Source organism: Rhinoderma darwinii, chromosome 4 (assembly GCF_050947455.1).
Source record: "Rhinoderma darwinii isolate aRhiDar2 chromosome 4, aRhiDar2.hap1, whole genome shotgun sequence".
In the NCBI taxonomy this organism is placed as follows: domain Eukaryota; kingdom Metazoa; phylum Chordata; class Amphibia; order Anura; family Rhinodermatidae; genus Rhinoderma; species Rhinoderma darwinii.
The window spans coordinates 12,278,563-12,292,272 of record NC_134690.1 but is presented as its reverse complement, the minus strand read 5'-3'; the positions used below and the strand labels follow the sequence as shown (position 1 = coordinate 12,292,272).

The following is a 13,710-nucleotide window of genomic DNA, read 5'->3' as shown; positions in this document are numbered from 1 at the left end:
AATAGGATGGACAATAAAGAGCATGCATCGCAAAGATAACATTCTATCTAAAATATCCAATAAAGTATAGACATATGTGTATTACATGTGTGTGTATTAAAAGAGAATCACCTCCTGGAACCACACATTCACGGCGCCGCCATTGCAGCGAGCAAAAAGCGCCACTGCGCATGCGTCAGTAATGACATCATGTTTGGGGCATCAGGGATATCCGGTATGCAGCCGCGCATGCGCGCTACAGCGAAAACGCGGATTCCACCATCTTGGAAATGGGCACAGGTAAATAAAGTGAATTACACTGGATATATCCAGTAATCAAAGACTACAAGTCAAATAATTAAGATATGCAGATTAGTATCTATTATATGGGGAGAGAAGGGGAAATATTTATGCAGTGCCTGAGGATGGTGAGAAATCACGTGGGACTGTGAGCACCATTTGAACTGTCTGAATGTCGACACTTATGTGACGTCCCGTAGGAGAGGGGAGTAAATCGGCAAAACCTCTCATGTTTACTATATATAGGGAAAATGGAGTGGAACAAATGGTCAGTGAATATTCTATAAATATCCACTGCCATCAACCCAAAAAGGAAGACTCAGGCACCATAGATATATCATATCTCCACGTGCCTCAGTGTCACCTTAGACTCCTATATGATACATTAGTTTTACTTAACAGAGGTCTGCAACCCTAAGGGCAGATTCACACGAACGTTGCGTTTTTGCGCGCGCAAACAACGCAGCGTTTTGCGAGCGCAAAAACCATTTGACAGCTGCGTGTGTCATGCGTGTCTGATGCGCGGCTGCGTGATTTTCGCGCAGCCGCCATCATAGAGATGAGGCTTGTCAACGCCCGTCACTGTCCAAGGTGCTGAAAGAGCTAAATCTTTCAGCACCCTCGACAGTGAATGCCGAACACAACAGCGAAAAACCTGTAAAAAAAAAAAGATAAAGTTCCTACTTACCGAGAACTTCCCGGCCGTTGCCTTGGTGACGCGTCCTTGGTGACGCGCCTCTCTTGACATCGGGCCCCACCTCCCTGGATGACGCAGCAGTCCAAGTGACCGCTGCAGCCTGTGATTGGCTGCAGCCTGTGCTTGGCCTGTGATTGGCTGGAGCTGTCACTTGAACTGAAGTGTCATCCCGGGAGGTCGGACTGCAGGAAGGAGACAGGAGTAATCGGTAAGTTAGAACTTCGGGTTTTTTTACAGGTTCATGTATTTTGGGATCGCAAGTCACTGTCCATGGTGCTGAAACAGTTTAACTCTTTCAGCACCATGGACAGTGACTGTCTCCTGACGTCGCGTACCGATAATTTTTTTGCCGGGATCGGCCAAAACGAGTTTGGCCGAACCCGGTGAAGTTCGGTACGCTTGTCCGGCTTCGCTCATCGCAAAGACACTCCGTTTGGATGTTCGGAAACAGAAAAGCACGTGGTGCTTTTCGGTTTTCATTCATCCTTTTCACTGCTGTTGCGCGAATCACGCTCGTCCCACGGAAGTGCTTCCGTGTGGTGCGCGTGATTTTCACGCACCCATTGACTTCAATGGGTGCGTGATGCGCGAAATACGCAGAGTTATTGAACCTGTCGCGCTTTTTGCGCAGCAGACAAACGCTGCGCAAAAAGCACGGACTGTCTGTACTGCCCCATAGACTTGTATTGGTCCATGCGTGCCGCGTGAAAACCACACGGCCCGCACGGACCGAATACACGCTCGTGTGAATCCCCCCTAAGGCTAAGTTCACACAGAGTTTTTTGACGCGGAAACCGCGCCAAAAAGCTCGTCAAAAACGGCCCGAAAATGCCTCCCGTCGATATCAATGGGAGGCGGGGGTGGTTTTCTCCCGCGAGCAGTAAAACTGGCCCGCAGGAGAGAGAAGCGACATGCCCTATCTTCGGGCGTTTCCGCCTCTGACCTCCCATTGACTTCAATGGGAGGCAGAGAAAGCGTATTTCGCTGTGTTTTATGCCCGCAGCGCCCAATGGCCGTGGGCGAAAAACGCAGCGAAAATCGGTGTGCAGGGAGAGCAAAATCTGCCTCAAACTTCCAAACTGAATTTTGAGGCAGAAATTCTGCCTGCAAAATACTCTGTGTGAACATAGCCTAAGTGTGTGTCATGACTGCAGAACAATAATAGTCCCCTGCATACACCGAACTTCCAAACACCTTATTCAGGCACCTCGGGAATAAATAACATAAAAATACATAGAAGCGGAATCCCATGATGCCCAAGAACTATGAACAGCACAATTTCCAAGTTTTTACAAAAATATTTATTGTGTATTTAAAAAAAATGATCTCAAACATGGTATGAGAATTATCTAGAAGAAAACAAAGTACAAATTAAAATCTCAAGTAATAAAACATGTATTTATACCGATGATCATGTCAAAAAGCCAACGTAGATGGAAATCTACGGAAGGAGGGGGGGGATGGAGAGGGGAGAGGAAGGTCGCAACTACACCAATCCACTAAGTGAAAAGTCTACATTGAGACCATTAGGCTTAAGGGTATTAAGCCTACCTATCCATTGCAACTCTCTTGTTTTAAGCAACTTGGTCCTATTTCCACCACGTCTGAGAGGGGGAATATGATCTAGGATCCAAAATCTTAACTGATGTTCACTGTGACCCATATCTGAAAAATGTTTGGAAACCGGTAGGTCCTGCCGTTTTTTTCTGATGGTATATCTATGTTGGTTTAACCTAGTTTTTAGGTCAAGTGTGGTTTCACCAACATAGAATAATCGACAAGGGCATTGTAAAACATACACGAGAAAATGACGGATATGAAAGATTTTTTTGGGTAATAGGATGTATAAGAGTAGAGCCTTTTACCATGAGGTTACAGTTAATACACCTCAAACATGGAAAACAGCCTAGTTTCGGTTTTGTCAGGTATGTCTGTCTGTCTGGTTTGAGAGAACCCAAATCCACCTTCATCAATTTATCTCTCAGACTTTTAGATCTGCGATAAGAGAATAGAGGGTAATTAGTAAGTTCAGGAACATGTGTCAAGCAGTTTCCTAACATAGGCCAATGTCGCCTGATGACTTTAGATATAGCAATCTAAACATAGCATGTGACACTGCCTATTCTCATGCATACACAAGAGTGAAAAGGCAAACATTTAAACCCACGGTCTTCAAAATAGAAATCTCCCTGCATTCCCTGAAGTCTAATCAGGCTAACTCATGGCATTGTAGAAGATAGGCAAAGCAGTTAGTCATATCTGTCCACAAGCTTGTTGACTGTTTCCAATGATAGCCCGCAGAGTTGTAAATGCAGCTCTGGAGTATAATACAGGATGTAGCTCAGGATCAGTACAGGATAAATAATGTAATGTATGTACACAGTGACTCCACCAGCAGAATAGTGAGTGCAGCTCTGGAGTATAATACAGGATGTAACTCAGGATCAGTACAGGATAAATAATGTAATGTATGTACACAGTGACTCCACCAGCAGAATAGTGAGTGCAGCTCTGGAGTATAATACAGGATGTAACTCAGGATCAGTGCATGATAAGTAATGAATGTATGTACACAGTGACTCCACCAGCAGAATAGTGAGTGCAGCTCTGGAGTATAATACAGGATGTAACTCAGGATCAGTGCAGGTTAAGTAATGTAATGTATGTACACAGTGACTCCACCAGCAGAATTGTAAATGCAGCTCTGGAGTATAATACAGGATGTAACTCAGGATCAGTACAGGATAAGTAATGTAATGTATGTACACAGTGACTCCACCAGCAGAATAGTGAGTGCAGCTCTGGAGTAATACAGGATATAACTCAGGATCAGTGCAGGATAAGTAATGTAATGTATGTACACAGTGACTCCACCAGCAGAATAGTGAGTGCAGCTCTGGAGTATAATACAGGATGTAACTCAGGATCAGTACAGGATAAGTAATGTAATGTATGTACACAGTGACTCCACCAGCAGAATAGTGAGTGCAGCTCTGGAGTATAATACAGGATGTAACTCAGGATCAGTGCAGTATAAGTAATGTAATGTATGTACACAGTGAATCCACCAGCAGAATAGTGAGTGCAGCTCTGGAGTATAATACAGGATATAACTCAAGATCAGTACAGGATAAGTAATGTATGTACACAGTGACTCCACCAGCAGAATAGTGAGTGCAGCTCTGGAGTATAATACAGGATGTAACTCAGGATCAGTGCAGGATAAGTAATGTAATGTATGTACACAGTGACTCCACCAGCAGAATAGTGAGTGCAGCTCTGGAGTATAATACAGGATGTAACTCAGGATCAGTAATGTATGTACACAGTGACTCCACCAGCAGAATAGTGAGTGCAGCTCTGGAGTATAATACAGGATGTAACTCAGGATCAGTACAGGATAAGTAATGTAATGTATGTACACAGTGACTCCACCAGCAGAATAGTGAGTACAGACGTCAATAATGTGCTTACAGGAATTCCCTGTACAGAGGGGGACTTGTAAGCATGGAGAGAAGACGCAATTTGTGTCTTCTATGCATATCTGGCTATTTAGAGCACTGCTAATTGTGATCTAATGGGCTGTTACCATTAGATTACTGTTTTCATTCATGTGTATATGGAAAAAGCAGGGAATACAAAGATCATGTGTTCCCTTCTAACCTGTGCACCAAAAGTAAAAACATTTTTAAAATATATTAAAAATGCAAATTAACAAATACAGAAAAATGTAAAAATACATTAGGAAAATTAGAAATATATATATACAGTATAAAAGTGAAAAACATAAGAAATCCCCTTTTTAACAAAAATGCACAATTCTCTGATCCCACATGCGACAATTTTATACATTCTGCGTGACACAAACGCGTTTTGCTTGACAGTCAGGTGCTCCGTTATTAATGCTTTCCTGTCAGGCAGAATGTATGCTATCCCAAACATATAATCATTACCCCCAGCCAACTATTTTAATCTGCTCTACCCTGCACTATCTACTCCTGCGCCTGTAGTGAAAAATTTCTGTATCTGGATGATTATTCTCCATGTTCAGAGGCTGCGTCTAAAGCCAAGGCTGGGGATATATGTAAAGCTAAAAGAGTCTTTCATTTCACAGTGCACATATAAAACATCGTCCTGCATGGGAGAATTAGAGGATCCATTTTTTTAGGTAAATACCATTCATTGAACAAGCTACCATAAAACATTGCATTAAAAAAAAATCAGGGAATTGTAATGATGGGGGTAGGGAAACAGACAAGTGAGCCCTAATCTACCCGCCACTCAGTCCCTGCCTACTTGCAACGACCCGCCCTAGGCGACGGGGTACAACTGGGCGACGGTCCCTACGCTCAATAAGTGCACGACAGACAAGGGTACACAGAAGCAAGGGAAAAGGGGCAGTTGCCCACGGCAACACCGAGAGCAACAAGAGTGGTGAACGGGCCGAGTCAAACCAGGAGTGTACGAGGTACCAAACGCAGAGCAGGAGAGTAGTCCGTAAGCCAGGGTCAGTATGAAGCAGGGTCAAATAGTTCAAGAAGCTGCAGCAGGGCCAGGAAACCAAACGAGAAGAATCACAAGCAAGGAGGAACAGGAAAGGCAGGTATAAATAGACAGAGGGCGGGAGCTAGCTCCGTCTGGCCAGGCTGTGATAGGCTCTCCCACTCCTAAGCCTGCCATCCTGAGTGGTGGAAGATGGAGTCAGTCTCACAGACATAGAAGCAGGTGCAGACTGATTACCTATGGGCGTAGACACAGAAGCTGTGCCTGTTAGATCCTTAACAGGAATTCTGTATTTTTGTTAATGTTTCTGACCATTTTATTCCTAAAAATGACCTACAAAATGTATCCGCTCCAATTTCAAATGATTAGAAAGTCAAGTGTCCCGTCAAAAAAAGAAGCAAAACATTTTGGAATAGACTAAGAAGGAAAGAAAAAATACAAAACATATTCACCTTTTTAGAATTCAGCTTTACAATAGGTGAAATTTTGCTCTTGGCATGAAGGCCCAAAACACGCCTTGTCATGAAAGGGTTAATGTCCAGGTATTGCATCGTCAATGTATCTGATTCATATGATCCATTGACAAGGTCACTAACTAACCTACAGCACTTGTTCGACTGCAATCCCTTCATGTCACAGTTAATTTATACATATACTAGAAGACCAGATCCCATAGGAAAGTTATTTGTCTGTCCAAGATCATTGCCCATATTGCGGGGTCTATATGTCTTCGCTTTTCATACAGACACAATTCGTATTAACATCACTGGTGCTGCTAATACTTTTTAATCCACTAGGTTTTGCAAAATAAGGTTTTTGTTTTTCTTGTTATTCTGAATGTCCCTGTAACGAATCTAACAGAATACCAGTCCAGCAAAAAGCGCACCCACAACCAGACTTGGCGCAAGCGGTCAGACTAGGCAAGTGGCGGCGAACTCACCCGGCGACGTCCCTGTAGACCGGGGCCCTGCCTGCATCGGAACTGCCGCCCTGATAAGTGCAATCCCACTTTCTGTAACCTGCTAAAAGACCCTGAGTTGTCCTGCAGGTGAAAAGGAAACTTACTCCTGGCAGCTGCTGGTAGGTGGAGCGGACAGGTGGAGCGGACAGGTAGAGTAGTCCGACAAGCAGAGGTAATAACAGAGGGGTAACGTAGTAAAATGCAGTGAAACACAAGGTAAGTCAGGCAGTCCGAGGTAGAAAACACAATAAATTAAATGAGGCACAAAATCGGAATACAAGAGAATGGTCAGGGGAGCCGGGGGTCAGACAGCAAGGTAACAACAAACAGATCTCACAGCAGCCAAAGAACAAATGAGCCACAGGAAGTTAATCTCTGGCAAAGAGGTCTAGCACCTGGGGTGTTATATATGAGGCTAAATTGGATGATTGAGAGTGACAGCAAGCAAACCACTCAAGATTTTAACCCTCGCCTACCTCTCAGTCCCGCTCTGAATAGGGACTGTGACAATGCCTCTGCATAGAGCAAAGATTTCATAGTCATTATCCCCAGGTGGAGCTTTCTCCAGTTCTCACTGTCGCCCGCTGCTAAGTAATGCAATTTGTATGAGTTCCCAAAAGGAGTGGGGGAAGGGAAGCGACAACTGCTCTGAGCACATTTCTGGTTTGTCTCTTAAATGGTTGACTAGATTTTTAATACAAACGTGATTTTTCTCTTACAGGTTTTAAAACCTGCGTGCTCACCAACAACTGGGTGGATGACAGCCCCAACAGACACCGCACCGCCGAGATATTCGCTTTCTTAAACCATCACTTTGACCTGGTTATCGAATCTTGCCGCGTCGGAATGAGGAAACCAGAGACCCGGATATATGAGTATGCCCTGAAGATGTTGAAAGCCAAGCCTCAAGAGGTGAGTTATTATCTTACACAGTAGTTTCTCAATCATCGCTAAAGTGGGAAGTTATGTCTGCTTCTGACTTAGTCTTTAAATAGCCATGTCCACATATAGAAACCATTTTTCTTTGTTTATGTATAGAATTAATCTATGTAAAAAGTTGAGTCACTGTGTACATACATTACATTACTTATCCTGTATTATACTCCAGAGCTGCACTCACTATTCTGCTGGTGGAGTCACTGTGTACACACATTATATTACTTATCCTGTACTGATCCGGAGTTACATCTTGCATTATACTCCAGAGCTGCACTCACTATTCTGCTGGTGGAGTCACTGTGTACACACATTATATTACTTATCCTGTAATGATCCTGAGTTACATCCTGTATTACACTCCAGAGCTGCACTCACTATTCTGCTGGAGGAGTCACTGTGTACATACATTACATTACTTATCCTGTAATGATCCTGAGTTACATCCTGTATTACACTCCAGAGCTGCACTCACTATTCTGCTGGTGGAGTCACTGTGTACATATATTACATTACTTATCCTGTACTGATCCTGAGTTACATCCTGTATTATACTCCAGAGCTGCACTCACTATTCTGCTGGTGGAGTCACTGTGTACATACATTACTTATCCTGTACTGATCCTGAGTTACATTGTAATGATGGGGGTAGGGAAACGGACAAGTGAGCCCTAATCTACCCGCCACTCTGTCCCTGCCTACTTGCAACGACCCGCCCTAGGCGACGGGGTGCAACTGGGCGGTCCCTACGCTCAGTAAGTGCACGAGACAAACAGACAAGGGTACACAAAGCTAAGGGAAATGGGGCAGTTGCCCACGGCAACACCGTGAGCAACAAGAGTGGTGAACGAGCCGAGTCAAACCAGGAGTGTACTAGTTACCAAACGCAGAGCAGGAGAGTAGTCAGTAAGCCAGGGTCAGTATGAAGCAGGATCAAATAGTAAGGAGCTGTAGCTGGGCCAGGAAACCAAACGAGAAGAATCACAAGCAAAGGAGGAACAGGAAAGGCAGGATATAAATAGACAGAGGGCGGGAGCTAGCTCCGTCTGGCCAGGCTGCGATAGGCTCTCCCACTCCTAAGCCTGCCTTCCTGAGTGGTGGAAGATGGAGTCAGTCTCAGAGACATAGACTCAGGTGCAGACTGATTACCTATGGGCGTATACACAGAAGTTGTGCCTGGCAGATCCTTTACATACATCCTGTATTATACTCCAGAGCTGCACTCACTATTCTGCTGGTGGTCACTGTGTACATACATTACATTACTTATCCTGAGTTACAGCCTGTATTATACTCCAGAGCTGCACTCACTATTCTGCTGGTGGAGTCACTGTGTACATACATTACATTACTTATCCTGTACTGATCCTGAGTTACATCCTGTATTATACTCCAGAGCTGCACTCACTATTCTGCTGGTGGAGTCACTGTGTACATACATTACATTACTTATCCTGTACTGATCCTGAGTTACATCATGTATTATACTCCAGAGCTGCACTCACTATTCTGCTGCTGGAGTCACTGTGTACATACATTACATTACTTATCCTGTTCTGATCCTGAGTTACATCCTGTATTATACTACAGAGCTGTACTCCCTATGCTGCTGGTGGAGTCACTGTATAATGTACAGGAGAAGGCTGATAAAAAGTCATAATTGTAAGCACTCCATATCACCATTACCAATAGAGATTTTCTACCATGTTGCTAGATCTCTGTGATAACACAATCCTTCTATTTCTTTTAGAAAAAAAAATGAATAGAGAGGCTCTGGCAATTCTTAGTGTTCTGATGTAGGGCAGATGTCTCACCAACTGTTGGTGCCTACATATGTTTGCCTATGTCCGGTCTTCCCTGAACTCTCTCTTGGGAAGAGCATATGGGCTAATCATGAGTATATATTCTGGTTGGTTGGGTGCACAGCTTTCATTTATGCAATGTGGCAGTAATTTTCTGCCCCTGACTAGAAAATGTTCCTAGCACACTATCTCCTTTACTTAAAGTGCAGCCAAGTTTTCAACCAACCGTCAACACCCCCAGCCACAGGTGCCCCCGCTTCAGCCTGTGCCAGCCACAGGTGCCCCCGCTTCAGCCTGTGCCAGCCACAGGTGCCCCCGTTTCAGCCTGTGCCAGCCACAGGTGCCCCCGTTTCAGCCTGTGCCAGCCACAGGTGCCCCCGTTTCAGCCTGTGCCAGCCACAGGTGCCCCCGTTTCTGCCTGCGCCAGCCACAGGTGCCCCCGTTTCAGCCTGCGCCAGCCACAGGAGCCCCCGTTACAGCCTGCGCCAGCCACAGGTGCCCCCGTTACAGCCTGCGCCAGACACAGGTGCTCCAGTTACAGCCACAGATGCCCCTCTTACAGCCTGCATCAGCCACAGCTGCCCCAGTTACAGCCTGCATCAGCCACAGATGCCTCTTTTGCAGCCTATTAAAGACTTTGGTAGAGACGTAGAGGTCGTCATATAAGAGGCATCCTTATGCATTGTCGCTATATGCAGCAGGATGTGTCTCTGTCAAAGCAGCTGTAATGAAAATATTCTAATTGGACTAAAGGAGATGATGTTTTTCTCCGCTGCTCCTCCCATACGACCATGGAATGGTATCTGGAACTGCATACGCCAATCTTCTTCTGCCACATAATTAAACAGCAGGCTATGTATCCACTCCTCTCTGCTACAGTTCTACCTATCTAATCTCCTGCAGCACAAGTGACCTGTCATTCAGTCATTTTTTCTAGTAGTAATGGGATGACCATCTCAGTCTGCACAGCACAGCTGAAAAGCGAGATCTAGATCAGGAAGTGTCAGCCTAGTGTATGTCCTCTAGTGGCCACTGTGAAAACTGCAACATTCCCAGAATTTATTTTCAAATACTGAAGTTCGTCCTGAAGAAAAACACACACAAAAATCAAACAATGCATTTCTTTTTTTAAGTAGTAAATTGTTCTGATCACAGATTGAAAACCACTCCAGAGCCTTTCATTTATTTTACTGGATTTTATTTTATTACAGTGAGCACTTAACTGTATATTTCCTATTACAGACCATTTTTCTGGATGACCTTGGTGCCAACCTCAAACCGGCTCGTGACATGGGAATATCTACAGTTCTGGTCAAAGACCCTGAAAAAGCTTTGAAGGAGCTGCAAGATCTGTCTGGCATCCAGGTAACGGATAGAAATAATGTACAACAATCCAGTCTGATAATCCGCCGTCCAGAAAATGTCCAGCTTCATTCCGAACAAACCTAAATACGTTCTATGAATTTCCTTTTTGTGTTGTAACAGTTCCTAGATAATGAGGATGTCCTGCCGCCTGCTGCAGACCCGGACGCCGTCCCTCACGGATACGTTACAATAAAGGTATGATTGGTATAAAATGGCACAAGACCCAAGTCACCCTGTATACGGGGCTCTGCAGCATGGACTCAAGTGGGAACCAATCCATTATTTTGTATCCTCTGCAGGTTATTTTTTAAGCATACAGGCAGTAAAGTCTGATAACATTGTATTGATACTGCACTGTGCAAATACCATATCATATATCTCCTTACCAAACATATATAGATACCAGAATCATACCAATGTTACTATGTACTATGTAACTATGTAACCAAGCAAGCACAGATACCATTTCCATATCATAGACCGATGCAATCTCCCTACCGGACTCTCACCAGCTAAGTCTCCATGCCATGTTCTAAATATATCATCTCTATACCATTTCATATACAGGTTATACATATACATACCATATCTATACCATACCACATACAGATATAATCCCCATACCATATCTATACTATTAACAGATCTCAGATAAATGCCATACAATATACATGGCATCTTTATACCATACCATACACAGATGTCTTCTCCATACTATAAACATATATCATATCAATACCGTTAACAGTTCTCCGATACATTCTGTACAATATAATAATAATAATAATCTTTATTTATATAGCGCCAACATATTATGCAGCACTTTACAATTTAGAGGGAACATGAAACAAACAATATCAGACATTACACAGTGACAAAGTTCATTTACAATTCAAACCTGGGGAGTGAGGACCCTGCTCGCAAGAGCTTACAATCTATGAGGAGAGGAGGACCCTGCTCGCAAGAGCTTACAATCTATGAGGAGAGGAGGACCCTGCTCGTAAGAGCTTACAATCTATGAGGAGAGGAGGACCCTGCTCGTAAGAGCTTACAATCTATGAGGAGAGGAGGAGTGAGGACCCTGATCACAAGAGCTTACAATCTATGCGGAAGTAAAGGAGACACAAAGTGTAACAGTGTTTGTTCTGTACAATGGTCCGGCCATTTTTATACACATGCGGTGGTATCATAAAGCTGCATGAGCCGGTCACCAGCCACTATCCGTGTATGACGGACATGAAGAGAAGGAGTGTGAGGGAATCTTATTCTGATGACTAATCTAAATGGAGGGCCATGGAAAGGAGTCAGATTAGGGAATGTTATCGGCCTGTCTAAATAGATGTGTTTTCAGGGCACGTTTAAAACTGTGGATATTGGGAATTAATCGGATTGTCTGGGGTAGCATATTCCAGAGGACGGGTGCAGCACGAGAGAAATCCTGGAGACGGGAGTGGGAGGTTCGGATTATGGAGTATTTTAATCTAAGGTCGTTGGCAGAACGTAGAGCCCTAGTAGGGTGGTAGACAGAGATGAGTGAGGAGATGTAAGGAGGTGCAGCACTGTGGAGAGCTTTGTGGGTGAGAGTAATAAGTTTGAATTTTATTCGGAAGGGGATGGGCAACCAGTGCAGTGACTGGCACAGATTAGAGGCGTTGGTGCAGTGACTGGCACAGGGTAGAGGCGTTGGTGTAGCGGTTGGTCTTAAAGATGAGCCTGGCTGCTGCATTGAGGATAGATTGGAAAGGGGAGAGTTTAGTGATGGGAAGACTAAGTAGTAATGAGTTACAGTAGTCATATACACATGTCATTCTCATACCATACACAGATATCCTCTCCATACCATAAACATATGCTATATCAATAACATTAACAGATCCCAGATACGTGCCATACAATATACACACGCTATCTTCATACCATATACAGATATCATCTCCAAAATCCATACCATTTACATATACTGTATCCATATCAATGACATTAACAGATCTCTGATACATGTCGTACAATATACACATGCCATCTTCACACCATATACAGATATCATCTCCAAAATCCACACCATATCCATATATCAAATCCATACCACCCCCAGATACCAAATTCATGCCATACAATATACAGATATCATGTCCTTACCAAACTATATACATATGCCATCTCTATTCCAAACTGTAAGGCCTCATGCACACGGCCGTGCCCGTGATCACGGCCCGCGATCGCAGGCAAGACCGGCCGCCGTCGGCCGCGAGCCATAGCCCGCAATTTCGGGCCGTTCTCCCATACAATGTATGAGAGCACGGCCTGTAAAATACGAAAAGTAAGACATGCTCCATATTTCCCGACACCATACTACGGCACGGACACCTATCCATAGCGATACGGAAAGGTGTCCACGGCCAATAGAAGTGAATGGGTCCGTAATTGTGGACCGTGTTACTGTCCGCAATTAGAGATTTTTTACGGTCGTGTGCATGGGGCCTAAACAAATCTATACAGATACCATCCCCATACCATAAATATACCATCCTCTGTACAGCTGCCATCTCCATACCATACCCATGCAGCCGGCTTATTCACAGTTTCTTCTCTCTCTCTACCAGATCATGTCCTTCACCTACACATAATGCAATTTTGTAAGTCTTTCCATTATTCTCTATGATGGAGAGAGCCGTCTCGCAGCCTCTTGTCCTGCGCCATAACTGGCTGAGCAAGTTATAATGAAGAACGATCTGTTTTATGGATATTCTATTAACACCGCAATGATGGGATATTATTACCGCTGTCAGATGAGCGGAGCAGAGTCTCAGTGGCAGCTCCTGTGATCGTCTCATTGACAGGCTGCGTTTCTCATTATAGGCCATACGTGTGTAATTATGTCACAGCTCATTTTATGAATTAATGGAAAGGTTACTGTCATGATTTAGTTCTTGATGATGATACGGGGGAGGGAGGGAGTCCGCCAATACAAAGACCCTTTAAAATTGATTAGTGCAGATCCACCCACTAAATGGCCACCAATCGTGGTGATCGCACTGTTAGCTGATCACAGCCACCTAAGCTTGGTAGAATCAGCAGGTAGCCCGGATGAGTCTATAGGTATTACATGACCCATTCTGTATTCTGACCCGCTGCATTTTCATACAGCGCACACTTCATTTTGTCGG

General features: G+C 44.2%; 1 protein-coding gene across 1 annotated transcript in view; it reads left to right on the top strand.

Annotated features, from left to right (window-relative positions):
- EPHX2 (epoxide hydrolase 2) overlaps window positions 1–13,710 on the top strand; it is a 95,692-nt gene that overhangs the window by 28,293 nt on the left and 53,689 nt on the right. Inside the window, exons 4-6 of the mRNA XM_075860824.1 lie at window positions 7,162–7,352; window positions 10,421–10,543; window positions 10,664–10,738. Of these exons, the coding sequence (XP_075716939.1) occupies window positions 7,162–7,352; window positions 10,421–10,543; window positions 10,664–10,738 (389 nt within the window). The remainder of the gene's footprint in view (window positions 1–7,161; window positions 7,353–10,420; window positions 10,544–10,663; window positions 10,739–13,710) is intronic.